Here is an 18,046-nt window from a genome sequence, read left to right as displayed (position 1 = left end):
GATCTAAAATGAACTTTTTGCAAAAAATGTTGACATGTTTTGTAGCCATAGCCTGTTAAGGTCACCTTTAAGTTGCTTTCTAACTAAACAATATGTTGGAGACCATAAAACCTGGATTACATGGATAAGTGAAGATGTTTTTATTCTGTTTTTCTTAATCAACAGGATAAGAAGCGCTTTGTAAAAGTATTCATTTTGTCATATTAGAACTACAAATCTGTTTTCATGAGACATTATGTGATTCGTTGTGTTCAACGTAGCTCCAGCTCGGGTAGATTAGATGGAAAGAAAATGTGAACGTGCCACAGATTTTCACTGTTCTCTATTAGATTTGGTTCTGAACTTTGACTAGACCATGCAAATACATGAATATGCTTTGATCTAAAGTTTTCCAGTGTAGCTCTGAGCTGCATATAAGTGCACGCCACACTTTTCAGATTTTTATTTGCTCTATTTTGTCATTTCACTGTGAAATGCCATGAATGGTTTTGTACCAGTTAAAGGCTTATTATTCATTCTTTTGCTTTAGTTTTCTGTGAGTATTTTGAGATTAAGTTTAAGAAACATTTCATTGTTTTGAAGGATATATGATTAGTTTACTCAGTGGGTTGTATTATGTTATATTGTTCTGTCTCTGCATGCTTTGGACCTTTTTAGTTTCTGACAATAAAAAGTAAAATGAATGAAAACAATGCAAAGGATTTGTTTCTACTTTTCCAAAAAACTCTAATTGTATTATTTATTCTAGGTCGGGCATTTCTTAACGGTGTGGCTGTAAAACGTAAACAGTAACAACTCTTAATTAGTTGATATTTGTACTGTTTGCCTTAATAAACAACTAAAATGTCAGCATATGACTAATAAAATCAGGCTCACATCACTGTCTTAATGTGAAATGTAAGAATAGAAGCCAACAAAAAGATGCAGATTTAAAACTTTTTATCTTAGACTTACAGTAAAGGTTTTAGAAAAAACAGAAAAAGTAATCGAAATTATTATTTTTTTAAATTATGACTTTATTAAGGGAAAAGTGAAATCCAAACTAATTAGACCCAATGTGAATTTTTGGGGCCTCATAAACCTAATAATATATGGTTGTGTCTTCCTTGGCAGCAACAACTGAGATAACTACCTCCATTCATGGGGATGCCACAATATTTCAATTGGAAATGACTCCAGACTTTGACTAGGCCACTTCAAAGCAGCTGCCTTGCTTAATTTAGTTGTTCAGAGAGGAATTACTGGTGAGCATCAGATCATTTTCCTGCTTTATGCACTTCAGATAAAAAAAACCCAAACTGATGCCAAAACATTTTCCAGAGACAAATTAATGTTTCCATTAATTACAGGAAGTTGTCCTGAAGAGCAAAACGCCTCACCACCATGTTTGTCTGTCAGCAGGACATTTTTCTAAACAGACAATTCACCAGATGAACGAAAAATAACTCTTTGTGATGTAAAACAGACCTGCAGTGCTTTAGATGTTCTGGGTACGTTAGTGAACTCCTGGATGAAACATCATTAATGCGCTTTTGGAGTAATTTTGGTCGATCGACCACTTCTGGGAAGGTTTTCTCTTGTGGATAATGTTTATATCAGTGGTCCTAAAGCCTTAAAATCGTTTTTGGAACAAATTCTGGACTGATCACATTTGTTTCTTACCTGTTTTTATATTTCTTTATATTGAGACTTTTACCCTACTTCCTGCTGTAAGACAGGCTCTAATTGATTTCCTGTTTGCAGAGTGGCAACAGGAAAGCCCTGGGTTCAAATTCTTCTTTCTCCCGGGAGTTTGCATGTTCACGCACACACACAAAAACCAAAAACAATCACATATAATAAAGTTAACCCCAGTCAGATGTTTAATAATTACAATATCATTAACAAAAAGAGGCTAAAACAATAAAAACATATTTCCAAAATGCTTCAAGTTCCACAGTAGCCATAAACAAACACTCAGAAAAAAAATAAAAATAATAAAAAACACCTCAGAAGAGCTCCGGCCTCATTTCTTGCTACAGGTGACCAGGACTCGTCTCATTTTAGCGTTTTGAACCTGTTTGATCAAAGTCGCCACTTTCAGACAGATTGCATCACTGTGACACGTGATCTCAGCTTGTTTGGCTTCATGCCTGATTTTTATTCCAACTTGTGGTCTGTAAAGTGCAACTTTTACACAAAAACAACAGCTTGCATATCACTAAAGTAAAGACCTACACTTTTAGAAAAGAGAAATTAAAGTTGCTGTGACACATTTTTATTTCCACTATACCTGTTGCTGTGAAACAGGGGAAAATATGGACTAACATGCAGCTGCTGAATTAATGTAAACAGAAGAAAAAAAAAACTACTGCAGAGGCCTTGAGATTTCTCAGTGGTAAACATTTTTCATTAAAACTGACAAAGACTAAACATTCAAAGCAACACAATCTTTAGTTTTCATTGGTTCCAGTTGAGTTAAGCAGAAAATAAATACTTTATTTTATTGTTCTAATAATTAGGAAGAGTCTTTCCAAACCGGACAAGAAACCCATTTGATTCACAACCTGGAAGTAAGTTTACAGGTTTTTGTTCTTCAGTTTAGTTTTTGACCAGATATAGAGGATATCGAGTTTTAAATGGCAAATTTCAGCCTGCGGTTCTTTTTCTAGATATTGATTTACAACTGAGTTATAGGCAAATGGGTTTATGTTTTTATTTTATGCTGCTACCTCTGGGGTACAGGTCAATTTGCCCCTTCACCATTCCACATGCTTTTCCATTTTTGGACTGAGAAATCGGTTAAAAGAAAATTAAAATTAAAAGAAAATACTTTTTTAATCGTATGTAACAGCTAAACGTTTTTATCATATTTTTTTTCTCCACGTAATTCATCAAAACCTAACTACTGAGATAAATAAACTGATGGTTATGTTCAGATGCTTTTTGGCATTTTTTTTAGCACGCTTTCTGTTATTGCGCTATGGTTATTTTTAAGTGATTTCTTGACTTTCTCTTTGTCGTCACACTTGCATATGACTCAACAAGTGGGATACAGCTGCAAGATTTCAAGAAAATATTTAATTACAATACAACTGCAATGATCTTGCACATTTTTATGAAGTTTTAATAGGACTTTAAGACCATCCAGCTGGTTCAATATATGATCTCTATGGTCTGCATAAATGCATGGTGTGAAATATAAATATTGGATCCAAGCATTTTGTTGCGTTGGCGATGTTCTAAAGGTTTTATTATTTCTTTTTTATGTAGATCCAGGTTAGTTTTAATAACTTGTGGTGTTTTAATTAGCACCAAGTTCATTTGATATAAATCTTAGTTTAATGATCTGCAATATTTAAGTGTGACAAAAAGCAAAAATAAGAAGAAATCTGTAAGGCAACAGACTGTAGAAAGGTGTTTAATATCAACAGATGAGGAGCAAAATGGGGGGCAAATTGACCCAGATATCGTTATTTACCATGAAAATGTAAATATGCTTAAAGGGGAATATGCCATCTAGCTTTTTTAGGCTGAACCAGTTTCTATCAGGCAAACAAGTGCAAAAAACCCCCTCATTTAGTTAAAACAAATACTTGGAAACAATCTGAAGAGACGCGTGTTTCAAACCAGGTTTCACAGCAGAGTGTGTTCGGTTTGACCCACACAGATAATCTTGATCTCCGTAGGTAAAGTAAAAAAACATCTTAATAAAAATTCATCTGTCAGTGCCACCGTCGTCGTTTTCTTTAAACCTAACACTACAAGCATATGAAAAGTCTACGGTCGACCCAACCCGTCCCGCCCTCCCTCTGCTTTGTTCTACTACTACTCTATGTTTACTACAAATTGAAGTCCCTTTTCTCATCCATACGCCCGCCGTTTGGTTAAACACAAAAGCTTTGTTTACACAGCTCATCATCAGTGCAGTCAAATCAGACATACAAAAAAAAAAAAAGCAGTGTCTTTATCAGCGTAAGAGAAGAAAGCTGATGTGCCGCTTCAGATAAATAAAAAGATGAAATAACAGGATTCTCCACAGGGTTTTCGTTTTTCTCTTTTTTTTCTCTCTTTCAACAGCAGTGATAAATCTCCCATGCACATCCTGCAGGCGCAGAAATAATCAGACTCACACAAGACTGAGCCCCAAGCAGCATAAATTCATGTTGGATTTAAATTATAGAAGCAATATGTTAAGACTTAAGTTAAAGAAACTACCCCGGGCCTCCGCCACATCCAACAACAAACACTTTCTAATCTAAGAAGAATCACCAAGTCATGCCTGATGACAGGAAAACTGATGCATCCCACCGTCTTACAGATTATTTAGATAAATATTGCTCTTGTTATAATTTAAACGTGGTTTATCTCGTTCTTATTGGCTATTTTGCGTCGTGCTAGATTGTCATTTTCAGCCTGAGCAGAACTTCAAGTCAGATCCATACAGTCAAACCCCACATGGCTTGGAAACATCTACTCATGGAAAAGACGTGAACACGTCAATTAAGTCTGCTCTCGGTGTCCTGAAACTGTCATGAAATTAGCAAATAATAACTTATTTTCCATTTAAAATCAGGAGGTTTTTAGTTTCATGGTTAGAAATTGCTCCTCTGTGTTATCATACATTAAAAAAAATCTATTTTTGCTGAATTAGCTGAGAAAGAAGAAGCATCGGCACATAGTTATAGCACCACTTACACCCATCCTGTATGACTTTGATTTAAAACTAGAGCTGTTATGTGCGTGTCGCTCCTCCACCCCTGAGTGTTCGAGGCTGCGTCTGAGTCACTGCGAGCGTCACTCCGTGTTGTTGACGCTGTACGGTGGAGGCGGGTCCAGGCTTTGCTCCGAGGACGGAGTCAGGCTCTGTGGGAGTCCGGAGGTCGGGGTCGGGGAGGCGGGGAGCTCCTCCGAGTCGGAGTTCTCCAGCGAGAGGTCGTCCACCAGCGCTCTGCGCCCTCGCATCGACAGCGGCAAAGGAGCACGCCTGGAAGACAAGGGAGACGCTCACAACAAGCCCTGCATTTAGCCAGCTGAAATAATAAAAAAAATAATTATCAGTTACATAATAATCAGAGCTGTGAAGAAGGCCTTTCTGAACTAGTAGTTATTTTTCTTTGGACTTTGGCTGTTTTTTATTTTTGTGTGTGTTTTTGATCATTTCAGAGCCATGTTTGTTTGTTAAAGTGTTGACCTGAGCAATGAAGTAATCCTTAGGACATAAAAACCCCCAATAAATTTAAGGTAAGAACTGCATCAGCACAAACATACAGAACAACTAGACAGAGAATGATTTTAAATTAGGTCTGAAATGATTAGCTTAATCATGATGAATCAATTACTTAAATAATCGTCTGCTAATTTAGTGATTGAATAATTGTTAACTCGAGTATATGAACTCAAAGAAAGACAATTTTTTGAAAGAACAACTCACTCAAAGAGAAGAAATTAAGACAAAAATGCAGAAAAATGTGTACATTTTATTTTTAAGATTAAAAAAAAACCTTTGTCTGTGAATATGTTCTACGCAGGTCTCCTCCTAGTTTTAGCTTCTCCTGGCTCAAATTCGGTAAAAAGAAAAATCTCCTTTTATCCAACATTTGTTATCCAATAATTAATCAAGCAGTTACTCTAAAAACAATCCACAGATAAGTCAAGCAGAAAGGGCTCAATTGTTGATGTTAAAAGTTTTTTTAGTTGCAGATTCATTCTTTGCTACAAACGATGAAGCCTTCACTGAAGGAATGTGATGCTGTTGAACTTTAGGTGCAACAATGTTTATTTTATTATTTAAGAAAAATAATTATTTGTTTTTCTGATGTTGTTTAAAATAAAACTTAAATGGTTAAATAAAAAATCTGTAAAGGTGCCAATTTTTTGTAACCAATTAAGAATAATTGATAATTGTTAGTTGGAGCCCAAATATGTTTTTCAAGTGTGACTTTTCGTCTTCTGTCTCTCTTTTGTTCATTTTACTTTTACGCACACACTGAAGATAATTAGAAGAAATCAGCCAAAGTTCAAGGAAAATCTTTGAAAGACGGATTCAACAGGTGTGAATATTTTTGCAATGCGCTACAAACAAACAGTTGATGAGGCGGACACAGGCAGAGCAGTGTGTTGGATTTCAAGACGTCTTTGTCCTTCTGAAGACATGAACCTGCCTAAATCCAACACACTGCCCCTTCGAGGCCTTCAGATGTCGACACAGAGACAAACACACAGATTCTCAAAACGTACCACACACATTGACCTAGTTCTCTGCTTTCCAGTCGGGGACGCTGAGTGTTGGGACGCAGACAGATGGGTAATGTGTCAGTGTTAGGTGGACGCAAATGGATGCAACAAAAGAGTAAAGCAAAACAAATCATATGGAGTTAACAGGGTGTTAAAGAAAGAAAAAAAAAAACACAACAACAAAAAATGATGGTCAGGTTAGGTGAAAACAAAAGATGCATGATGCTGCTCACCTGAGCTGGGTGCGGAGCGAGGAGATCTCCCGCGTCATCGTTTGGCTGCTGTCGGTGAGCTCCTCCAGCTCCCTCTGCAGCTTCCTCTTCTGAGCGTTGGAGCGGGAGTTTTCCTCCTCCACCTCCTCCAGCTGCCGCTTCAGCTGCTTCAGGCGAACCATCGACTTATCCAGCTGCAGCAGAAGGTCGGGTTCAGAGGTTGAGGTGAAAATGAGACGAAAAGTTTTATTTTTTACCCAGAAGCAGGAGATTAGTCTGGGAAGAACAGGACTGATTGGGATCAGAAATCTGATTAAACCTGGCGGATTACTGCCTGATGATGTTTTGGGAGGAGAGTGTGTGTTTCTGCTGTGGATGAGGGACTTAGCTTCCAGCGGGAGGACAGAAGTCTCACTCCACAAAGACCAAACAGATGCCAGGACGGAATTAGGATTAGCTTGGACTGAGACGGATAAGTCGTCTCTATTTGGGGAGGATTTTTCTCTCTTTGTTCATCAGTGTGCTGAGACGACCTCAGTAAGCCAGAGATAGTCATCATCTGAAGTTCTGCATCTCTCTAACTGCTCACCTGCTCTCTGTACTGGTCTGCGTGTCTCCTCTCGTCATCTGCTTGCATCATCGCCTCCTTCAGCTTCTTCTCTGTCTTCCGCGTCAGTTTGTTGGCAATGGCTCTCTCCCTGTGGGATTTGGAAATGTTGTGAATAATTTAATTAATTTAAGATTATGCACAACTGTCGTGATAAAGTTCTGCCTTCTAAAGCTGGACAAAACCTGAAGGTTGCTAATTTGGTGCATGTTATTGTGTATTTTTAGATTATGTTTTCATTGACAGAAAATGTAAAAGTTTAGCTAAGAAAAGTTAAATTCATCCTTTATTGCATTTTGGGGAAAAATATTGTTTGGAATAATTTTTTTAAAGGCAATCTATTATCCTACTATCTAGGTTAGCATAGGTCTCTGGGCTTTAAAAAAACATGGTTTTACACAAAACTTTAATACTGATATTTCTGGTCAGTTCTTTCAGAATGAGCTGTTTTCTTGTCACTTTAAATTCAAATAAGCTGCTGCTGGTCATGGCTCATGGATCATGTAGGAGCCATTTCATGAAAATGGCTGCAAACAGACGCAAAATTATACCACTGTACATCTTTGAAAAGTAGAAGTAGAGCCTCCTGCACAACCAACAAGAATGCAGCAAGTGGTTTCTGGATGGTAAGTCAGCAGCAAAACACTTGTTTTTTTTCCCCCAGCAGCTATTGTGCAGCACATACAGCAGAAAAACCACCTGCAGATGCTCAGCTTTGGTTGCTAAGTAACAGGGGCAGGTCATGCTGATTTGTGACGTTTTGGAAACGGCTCATTTTTCAGACACCAAAAAAGATGAACATATTGCCAAAAAATGGCCAGGTGTTTTTTTAACGTACTTGGTCTGTTTTTAGAAGCAGTTGACACCAAAATGGAAGCATAAAAATGTTTAAAATGTGAGTTTTGTATAAGAGGTCCTCTTTAAAAAATTATCTGTGGAACAATTATTGTAACCCTCGCTGTTAAATCTTTGAGCCAACCCCTTTGGGCATAGGATGGTACTTAGTCTCCTCCTATAACATTTTGTGGTTGGAGCCAGTGAAATGCCTCCTATCTCTACCACAGCACAGTTTGTAGAAACATAATTTGTAAAGCTGACGCTAGCTCTCAGACAGTGAATCACTCAGCATGAGCTCAGTGTGCATGACAGCTAAGAGTCTGGTCTCTCTATTAGCTGTAAGAGGGGTTCCTAACTCAACACAGGAGGTGCCTATACATGAATGAAAGCAATGAAAACACTTGTTGAGGAGGAAATACTATTATTATTTTTTTCAAAATATGATGTTATGTCTCCCCTCTCTTAGTGAGACACGTTTCAAAAAGCGGAAGTGACCGAAGCCTGATTAGAAAATGACCTTAGCTGCACAAAAGCACAAAATCTTACCAACTATTTTTGTCTAATTTCTAGTAAAAATATCTGAGCACACTTGAAATATGACAAAACTAACTTACAAGTGAGATTTCAGTAAGATATAGGAGCTTGTTTTAAGTCAGTAATTCCGTTAAGTTCAACTTGCAGATTTCTTTACTTAAAACATGAGAAAAATGTTTTGTTAAGTGAAGAAAATTCTGCCAGTGGAACTAGTACTTTTTAAAATCAATATGAAGGAACTATTGTCTTAAACTATTTCAAACCAGTAATTATTCCATTTGTGATTTTATATAAATATGTTCTAACATGGGATAAATTCCTCCTCTGTTTTCAGGTATATATTTCCACAGTTATTTAAAGTAACAACATTAAAATGTATTTCCCTCTTTTTATTTACCCAGTTAAATCCATTATTCCAGTTAAATGTGTGTTTAACTGTATTAAACACATATTTATTCCTGTAAAATATGTATTTGTTTTCCTCACTGTCTCTCTTGTTCCAGCTGCTCCTCCATGGTCTCAATCTTAGCCTCCAGGGCGGCGACGCTGAGCTTGTGTTTGCCCCTCACTGCTCCCTCCAGCTCCTCCAGTCGGGCCCTCAGCTCCTTGTTCTGCTTCTCGAGCTGCTCTCGGGACGACTCGGCCTTCTGGGCCAGAGTCCTCTCCCCCTGCAGCTGTACAGTCAGCGTCTCCACCTGCAGCCGGAGCAGAGCGGCCATTAGGGCGAGTTTGAAGACGCTGCTAGAGAGATTTAGGAATCTGAGTTCGTTCATCACACCTGCAGAGCCGTCTTCCTTTGCCTTTCTATCAGCAGTTCAGCGTTCGTCTGTTCTTCCTCCAGATCCTCCTCCAGTTGGGTGACTCGGACCTCTAACCTCCTCTTTTCGTCAAACAGAACGTTCCTGGAAGAACAGAAAATCTCAGGACAACCAAGAATAAGGCAGAACTGAATGGACAGGATGTAAAAAATGTGAACTACTAACTTTCCAGAGCTGCTGGAGACCATCTCCTCTGACATCTCATCTCTCTCCTGCTGCGCCTGCCTCCTCTGTCTGTCCGATACAGCCAGCTCCTGCACAAACACCAGGGTGCAAACATGAAATCCAAACATCAGGACTTATGTTTCCCCACAGTGAAATAAAAGCGCTTCTCAAGGTAAGACGTAAAACTTTTGCAGCATCACACTTTGGAGATGAAAACAATATTTTATCGTTTACTGTTAATAATAGCGTCTTGTGATAGTATTCCACACTGTACAGCAGGGACAAGGTCAAATAAAATATAACTAAACTTTATGTTTTGAAATGTCTCTCACACACCTGACTGGTTTGTGAATAAAATACTAATTTAACAAAAAAATCCCCCAATTTCAATAACATTGCTTTTTATATTAAATATAAGCCAACCTTTATTTCAAGTATACAGGATCAATAAGCCATTGATCCATTAGGAATAATAAATATTCATTGCACTGAAACAATCCAAACTAATCCCGTTAAGGTAAATGACCTTCCTGTTCAAAAGAATCAAAGAAAGTATCAAAAAACAAATATTTTTGCAAAGTTTTCTAGCATTTAGTAAATATATATTATTTTGGTAATTCTAATTGACATAAAACAAAAAATAATTATCTGATTTATCTTCAGATTAACATGGAGTTAATCCATGTCTGAAGATTTAAAAAAGACAGATGTGTTTGTCTTTTTATTAGTTGTATGAAAATATCTGGTTTGAACTGTAACTAAAGTTTTCCAAATTTAGGCTTTTCAGTCAGATGTTTTATTGCACTTTACTACAAAAATCTTCAGTTTGAGTATCAGGCACTTTCAAAGACTTTACTCACAAATCAAGTATTTTCCAAATGTTGAAAATGCCTGATGGAAATTTAAACGTTTTCAAGGATTTCAAGTGAACGTCTGAACCCTGAAACAGAGAATATAGACTTCAAGATTTAGCATTCTGCATAAATTTAGAGTCATGCCTCACTTTGCTTACATACAGCCAGATGTTTGTGAAACCTTTTGAAGTTGTGTTGCTTATTTGTTTCCTAAAGGCTTCCTGAAGTTCTCTCACAGATTTTTTTGTTTTGTTTCGGTCTCAAAGCTCTTTAAAAAGCTAAAGAATCGTCTATGACGTCCATATTTTATTCTCTGAAACAAATCAACGTACCTCTGTGAGATGCAGCACTTCTGCTTCCAGTGTTTGTATTTTCTTCTCGCCATCTTTCGACTGTGCAATCACTTCATCTTTGGATAACTTGGTCTCATCTAGCTCGCGAAGAATCTCCTTCATTTGCCCCTGAGTTGAACAAAAATGCCGATTTAGACTCACGTATGTTGACTTGTACAGAGGTTTTGATTAGCGTATGGATGGATTTCCACCTGCAGTCTTCGAAGCTGCTTGACAGAATCCTCTTTGCCACGGCTGGCTGCCTCTAGTTGCGCCTCAGCTTCTTGCAGCTCCGCCTCAAGCTGCTTCTTGGCCGCAACGGCCTGCGAGCGCTGGGTCCGCTCCTCTTCCAAGTGGATCTCCAGCTCTTTCACCTGGTTTCAGAAAAGTTACCATACCATACCATACCATACCATACCAACTTTATTTATAAAGCACTTTAAAACAACCACAGCTGATACAAAGTGCTGTACATCAAAACACAACATAACAATAAAAAAAACATAAAATAAAAACTTACAGTTTAAAAACAAAAACATACAATTTAAAACTAGATCCCGCTAGAGTTGAAAGCCAAATAAAATAGATGGGTTTTAAGACGAGCTTTAAAAGCTTTAAAAGCTAGAGAAAATGAATACAGGGATAAAATGCCATGCCAGAGCTCTCCTCCCTCCTCCTCCATACCTGCTTGCTGAGCGCTCTCCTCTTCTCTTCTCCCTTCTCCTCGTTGTTGCTTATCTCTCTTTCAAACTGAGCCTTGAGTGCCTGCAGGTTGACCTCCAGCCTCAGTCTCAAGTTCTCCGCCTCGCTCAGCTCCTCCTCCAGCTCCTGTGTCTGAGTGCGTAGGTTCTGAACTTCTGTTTCCAAACTCCTCTTGCTGCGCTCCAGTTCGTGAACCTACAGCCAGGTAAAAAAGCTCCGTAAGTCACTGAGAGCGATACTGATAGAAACCCTGAACAAAGTGAACATGCGGTGGATTCCTACATTTTTGCCGACGTCATCCTGCTGGTTAACGAGTTGCTCCATTTCCAGACGGAGCTGCTTATTGGCTCTCTCCAGCTCGTCTCGCTGGTCCTGCACTTCCTACATGTGGAAAACCAGAGCAACAACCAATAGAATCACACATTACAAAAATACCGCTTTTTGCAAAAGTATTTGTGGTTTTAGGTTGTTTTTTTTGTCTTAATGATGCTGTTTGTTCTCTAATGTTCTTGATATTGAGAATATATTACACAAATATTGACTTTATTTACTGTGACTCCTGAAGGTAACTTGTTGCATTAGATTTTATTTAAGGGAGCTTAATAAAAATGCTCATCAAAGTTTTCAGATTTATATTTTCAAAAGAAAAAATTGGAAACAATGTGTCATTGCTCTTCTAGTTCATAATTAGGTCGTATTTTGTCTTGTTTTATCACTTAAAATCATAAAAACACAGAGAACTTTGTGGTTTCTATGAACTAGTTTACCTGCAGGGATCGAGACAGGAAGAGACATTTCGTTTCCTTCTCCCGGCTGTCTGCTTCTGCTCTGTCCCTCTCTTCTGCAAGACGAGCGCTCACTCCTTTCTCCTCTGCCAGGCACTAATGGGGGAATGGAAGCAAGGTTACTGACATGGCAATACGTCAAATAAATATGACCTTTGTTTACATTTTGAAGCCTGTGTCATTTCACTCACCTGGTCAAATTTCTTCTGCCTTTTCTCAAGGGCTGTACAGTTCTGCCTCTCTCTCTGCAGGGCGATGGTCATGTCCTCCAGTTCCTCCCTCAGACGCTCCCTCTGCCTCTCAACTCGCTCCTTCTCCTCCTCCTTCTGTCGCTCCTTTTGGAAGGCGCTGTCCAGCTCTCTCTGGAGCTTCCTGCGCGTCTCCTCTCCAGCTTCCACGGCAGTGCTCACCTCCTCAGACTGCTTACGGAGCTCTGCAAGCTGCACAACAAACGTAGAGATCAGCACAACAAATGTAACAGATCGTGTAAAGAGCAAACCAGAAAAATAAAAACCTTTCTAAATAAATCAAATCTGTTCTTCTATTACTTTTCAAACCATGCCAGTAATTTTATAGCATTTTTCTGACACAAAATGACATTTTTTGAGCCTCAAAGATGAAAACGCTTTACTATACATCAGAAGGTTTTGACAAACAATTTGATTTTAATAGGAATTGGTATTTGCAATGCGAATAAAAACAAAATCTACGGTACATCCACTGGCAGATTATTTCACTTATAACAATTTTTTTTCCCATATTATAAGTGAAATAATCTGCCAATGAACTAGAATTTTCTCAGCAGTATTAAGGGACTATTGACTATAAACAAGCTCATATATCCTTCTGAAAAATTACCATTAAGTTGGTTTTGTGTTATTTCAAGTATCCTAAGTTATTTGCACTAGAAACAACACCAAAAATAGTTGGTAAGATTTTGTATTTTTGCAGTGTGACATTTTATCAAAGCCTGTGTGAGCGACTGTTTTACCTGCTGGCTGTGTGTTTGTATCTGACGGCTCAACTCTTTGGCTCTTTCTTCTTCTTCCTCCAGTCTTTCCATCAGTCCGTTCTTCTCCTCCTCCAGAGCTCGCACCCTGGAGGCCAGAGCCATCTTCTGACGGGTCTCATCTTGGAGCAACTCCTGAAGAAAAGTTGAACACAATATAAGTGAGAACTTTTTCACTTCAAAATAATGTATATCTCTGGCAATTAAAAATAGATTTCTACTCTAAAAGTATCTGTGAAACGATCTTTACCTTTACATCATGCAGCTGACTCTCCAGACTGGAGACTTCTTTAGCGAGCCGGAGAGATTTGGAGTCAGAGGAAGATAAATTGCCGGACAAGCCTTCGATCTCACACTGAAAAAGACACGGTTGGCTTTTAATGTGGATTTACGAACATCTAACACCCAAAAAGTGTTTGGACAGAGTGGAGACATTAGATGAACACATATAGCATCAGTGTTGGGTGTGTTACTGCACCTGCAGCTTGTGCATGCGCTCCTCCCTGTCCTCGCGCTCCCTGTCGGCCTGAGCCAGGCGAGCGTTGAGCTCCTGCAGCTGACCATCGGCCCTCTTCCGGCCTCGCTCGCTCTCCGAGCGGCTCGTCTGGAGGTTCTTGATTTCCTCGGTCAAATTCTGCCGCTCCTCCTCCAGGACAGCTTTGGCCTTCTCCAGGGACTGGCGAGCCTGAAGGCGACGCCATAACAGGCAACAATCAGAGGCGGGTAGAGAAGCCAAAGATTGTACTCAAGTAAGAGAAGCACAGTTTCAACATATTTTTACTCAATTAAAGTGAAAAGTAACTGTCCAAAAAATTACTGAAGAGTAAAATATCTCTTGTGAAGTACTGAGTCAATATTTAAAAATTACATCATCAGATGGATAAAAATTTAAAGTTAGGTGGAAATTTTGGTATTTTAAAGACCAAGATGAAAATGATTCATATAAATAATATAATTACAAAATAACTAAATCAGGCAATAGAAACATTTTTCAAAATCAATTTCTTTCAATTTAAAACTTATGAAACTTGAACAAAAACTGCAGGTCTGTGTCTGGTGAATTTCTGGATAAGATAGTGGGTAGTGTATCCAGAAATTTTACTCAAGTAAGAGCAGAGATACTTCATAATAAAATGACTCAAGCGAAAGTAAAAAGTAAGCATAGTAAAAATACTCTTAAAAGTAAATTTTTAATACAAGTTATTGTACTCAAATAAATGTAACTAGTTACTACCCATCTCTGGTAACTGTATGTTTACATATGGTTATGTTGGTGTGTGTGTGTTTCCTGTACCCTCTTGCTGTTGTCCAGTTGCTCCTGCAGGTTGTCTATGGCTGCGCTGTGTTTGATCCTGAGCTCCGAGAGCTGGGCCTCGTGGCGGCGCGTCTCCTCTTCAACACATCGCTGCAGCTCGCTTAGCTCCGCCTCCCGCCGAGATCTGTGGACGAGTAGGATTGTTGACAATAGCCAGTAGCAGTTTACTTGTGCAAAAAATCTTGAAATTTTCCTTTTTAAGCCTCTAAATATGGAAGAACAGAAAATATTTCCTCTTTTCTTTCCTCTGCACATGAATGTGTATATGCCAATCTACTGCACGCCTGTTGCGTCTACGGATTTTTGCATTTTGCATGTATTTCTTGTGCGTGCTACGACAGCAAGGAAGCAGGCAGCGGTGGAGAGATCCTCACTTCCAGCCAAACATAGCTTAATTCTCAAGCTGCATAAAAATGGTCCTTTGCTTTTCCTGACATTATTAAGTACAAACTGAAGAAAGTGACTTTGGAGTAATTTCTCTTAATTTTAAGTCTGGATACAGTGCTGCTGACATGTGAAGGTTTTGGGTTGGGTAATAGCCACAGTGGCAAATGCCTTGGAAGAAGATATCCCCTTGTAGCACCTTACTAAAAACAGGGTTTGTATGCTTTTCCTGCAGTAAAATTCAAGAACATTTCAAGCATTTTTAAGGTATGTTTTCAAACTTTTTCAGCACCACACATTGGAGATAAAAACAATTCAAATTAACTGAAAAATAAATTTTGAATTGACATATTATATAGTATATTATATTACTGTTATTAATGTGGACAGAGTGGAGACATTAGATGAACACATAGCTTCAGTGTTGGGTGTGTTACTGCACCTGCAGTAACAGGTATTCGACAATCTACAACAGAGATAAGGTAAACTAAAATGTAACAAAATTTTAGGTCTCATAAATTAATTTATGTGATTTTAACTGACCTAAAACATTTGAAGTTTCGTCTGATTTAACTTCAGACAATGAGGAATAAATGTGTATGTGTCCTTTTATTGGGTGTGTGAAAGTATCAGATTTTACCTGTAAATACCACTTTCCAAATTTAGGCTTTTTTTTGTTTTTAAGGATTTTTTCTGGCTCTAGTTGCCTTTATTTTTCAGTAGATTGACAGGAAGATGGGCTGTGAGAGAAGGGAGGAGACGTGGCAAAGGTCAACAGCCAGGGACTTGAACCTGTCACCAAACCCATCACAGAGGTCTCTGTACATGGATAACGCACTCTACCGCCTACGCCACAACTGCATCCCCAAATTTAGGCTTTTAATCTAACATGAGATTGCACTTTATTACCAATCTGTGTAGTTTGAATATCAGTAACTTTCAATGAATTCATACAGAAATCAAGCACTTTACAAACACCTAAATGAATTTCAAGCATTTTCAAGGACAAACCCTGTGAAATATTTTCAAAACACAATTTACCAGATGCTAAACTAACTAAATTTGTATTCAGAGGTTCCAGTGTTTTCCTGCCTGTATTTACCTGAGCTCTTGCTGTGTAGCTGTGGTGTCCAGCGTGTCCTCCAGCTCGGTTCTCAGAGCTTCCAGCTCCTCTCCCAGGTCTCTCCTCTGTTTCTCTGCTCTTTCCCTCATCCCTCGTTCATTTTCCACTTCCTCCTTTAGCTCAGACACTTGCGACAAGGCCTCCCTCAGAGATCTCTGAGCTTCAGCACGGCGTGCTCCTTCTTCCTCCAACCTGACAGAGAATTAATAGAAAATGAAAATTATTCAAAATTTCTCACAGGATGTTTGTAATTATTATTATGCTGAGTCTCACCGGCCCTGCAGGGTGGTGATCTCCTTCTCCTTCTGAGACAGAGTTCCTCTGAGCTCAGCGGTCAGCATGCCCAGGTCCGACAGCTGCTCCTGGGCCTCCAACGAGTCGCTCTCCATCCTCCTCTTCCACTTCTCCTGCTCTAGCCGGCCCTGCTCCTCACGTTTTAGACGTTCTGCAAAGAGACGGGGCACAAAGCAAGATCAACTTTTGAATCACTAAGCAATTGATTGAGTATTAACCTCCAAATGGTACCAACAATAACAAGGCTGATATAAAATATTTCTGCTCTGGAACAGCAGAATTCAAAATATGCTTGACAAGCAACAAGTCTTCTTTTATACTTGAAGGAGCAATGGTATGGATGATGATATCTACCTTCAAGATCAGCAATGACGGCCTCCTGCTTGTTCTTGAGTTTGTTAAGGCTTTTAGACTTCTCCTCCTCCTCAGTGAGTTGGTCAGTCACTTCACTCAAATGTTCCTCCAGCAGCTTTTTCTCCTGCTCAGACACAATCAGGAAAAATGTTATGAAAAAAAACGTAACACTTCTTGAAAGAATGTGCAAGTTTAAAGGTTTTTAATGGTCTAAATACTTTTTCCTTTAAACATTTTCTCTTGAGATCCATTTTGAGAAAACACAACTATCTACATATAAGCACATGTAACTATTACAGATATTACAATTTAATTTTACTAATTACATCAGAAAAGTGACCTATTAAGCTTTCTCAAACAGGTTAGAATAGATCTATTGGCTATACAAAACATGCATTTTTTGTGCAAAATAATTCTTAGATAATGAGATTTTAGTCTGGTCAATTCTGCCCATATTGAACTGTTTTTGTTCCTTTTGTCACTTAAATTCAAATAAGCTGCTGATGGCCATGCCCTCCTAACTCAGGGTTTACACTCACACATGGCTGCAAACAGATGCGCAATTATACAACCTTGCATCTTTGAAAAGCAGAAGTGGTGCTTCCAGTACAACCAACAAGAATGCAGCAAGTGGTTTCTGGATGGTAAGTTAACAACAAAACTCATTTTACAGCTCAAGCCATTAAAACCAGCTGACCAAAAGTGCTGGAGCTTGGGTTGCTAGGTGATGGGCCAGTGTGATTCAACAATCGGGAGGATTTTGAAACAGCTCATTCTCCAGATATCAAAATCCTTAACTTATTGCCAAAAACAACTGGATGGCTTTTTTAGGCGCTTTACTGTTTTTAGAAGCTATTGAAACCCAAATGGAAGTATAAAAATTTGCAAAAAGTCACTTTTGCACAATAGGTCCCCTTTAAAGTTTTTATTAACTTATTGTTTAAGTTGAGACGGACATCTTAAATGTGCTAAGTACATAACCTCCAGTGTAATGTGAAAGCTGACCTTGCTGAGTCGGTCTCTCTGCTCCACGGCAGTCAGGAGGTCTGCCTCCAGACTCTTCACTTTGGTCTCCAAGGTAACCTTCTCCAGCAGGAGGCGCTGTCTGGCACTTTCCTCCTCCTCTAGCTGCTCCTCCAGGTCCTGAACAAACACCAAGTCTATGTAATCATCCTGTCCAGCATCCACTGATTGTTTCTTCAAAGGTTTGTAATTGCACGTCTATTACCTGTACATTCTGCTGCATTCTCTTCTTCTCGTTGGCCAGCTGCGCTCCCCTCTCCTCCTCCTCCACCAGCCGGCTCTCCATTTCACTCAGAACCTCCTCCAGCTCCTGTTTCCGGCTGGCTAACCTGGCCCGCATCTCCTCCGCCTCTGCAAAAAGCTCTGCCTCTGCCTGCAGCTGGTCGGCCAGCACCGCCTTTTCCTCTATCAGCTAGAGGAGTGGGAGTATGAGTGATGAGTGAGGAGTGAGTCACAGTGGAAAGTAAAGTTTCAGAACAGAA

At 39.0% G+C, this 18,046-nt stretch overlaps 1 protein-coding gene across 5 annotated transcripts in view; it reads right to left on the bottom strand.

The window, feature by feature from the left end:
• Nucleotides 1-1,839: 1,839 nt before the first annotated feature.
• LOC102228705 (myosin-10-like) overlaps nucleotides 1,840-18,046 on the bottom strand; it is a 39,399-nt gene continuing 23,192 nt past the window's right edge. For 4 of the 5 annotated variants that reach the window (XM_023330781.1, XM_023330784.1, XM_023330782.1 and 1 more), the window contains 21 exons: nucleotides 17,770-17,976; nucleotides 17,547-17,684; nucleotides 16,542-16,665; nucleotides 16,167-16,338; nucleotides 15,873-16,085; nucleotides 14,366-14,510; nucleotides 13,550-13,756; nucleotides 13,322-13,426; nucleotides 13,054-13,206; nucleotides 12,254-12,502; nucleotides 12,045-12,158; nucleotides 11,560-11,658; nucleotides 11,260-11,472; nucleotides 10,788-10,949; nucleotides 10,576-10,704; nucleotides 9,390-9,478; nucleotides 9,185-9,308; nucleotides 8,893-9,101; nucleotides 7,018-7,126; nucleotides 6,450-6,622; nucleotides 1,840-4,966 (listed from right to left, as the gene is read on the bottom strand). In XM_023330781.1, coding sequence (XP_023186549.1) covers nucleotides 4,777-4,966; nucleotides 6,450-6,622; nucleotides 7,018-7,126; nucleotides 8,893-9,101; nucleotides 9,185-9,308; nucleotides 9,390-9,478; nucleotides 10,576-10,704; nucleotides 10,788-10,949; nucleotides 11,260-11,472; nucleotides 11,560-11,658; nucleotides 12,045-12,158; nucleotides 12,254-12,502; nucleotides 13,054-13,206; nucleotides 13,322-13,426; nucleotides 13,550-13,756; nucleotides 14,366-14,510; nucleotides 15,873-16,085; nucleotides 16,167-16,338; nucleotides 16,542-16,665; nucleotides 17,547-17,684; nucleotides 17,770-17,976 — 3,324 coding nt within the window. In that variant the 3' untranslated portion in view covers nucleotides 1,840-4,776. Of the gene's footprint in view, nucleotides 4,967-6,219; nucleotides 6,261-6,449; nucleotides 6,623-7,017; nucleotides 7,127-8,892; nucleotides 9,102-9,184; nucleotides 9,309-9,389; nucleotides 9,479-10,575; nucleotides 10,705-10,787; nucleotides 10,950-11,259; nucleotides 11,473-11,559; nucleotides 11,659-12,044; nucleotides 12,159-12,253; nucleotides 12,503-13,053; nucleotides 13,207-13,321; nucleotides 13,427-13,549; nucleotides 13,757-14,365; nucleotides 14,511-15,872; nucleotides 16,086-16,166; nucleotides 16,339-16,541; nucleotides 16,666-17,546; nucleotides 17,685-17,769; nucleotides 17,977-18,046 lie in introns of all 5 variants that reach the window. The other variant, XM_023330785.1, reaches the window with a different exon arrangement.

This window comes from Xiphophorus maculatus, chromosome 3 (assembly GCF_002775205.1).
Source record: "Xiphophorus maculatus strain JP 163 A chromosome 3, X_maculatus-5.0-male, whole genome shotgun sequence".
NCBI lineage: Eukaryota > Metazoa > Chordata > Actinopteri > Cyprinodontiformes > Poeciliidae > Xiphophorus > Xiphophorus maculatus.
Note: the sequence above shows the minus strand (reverse complement) of the source record. Positions and strands in the feature narration are given on the sequence as shown.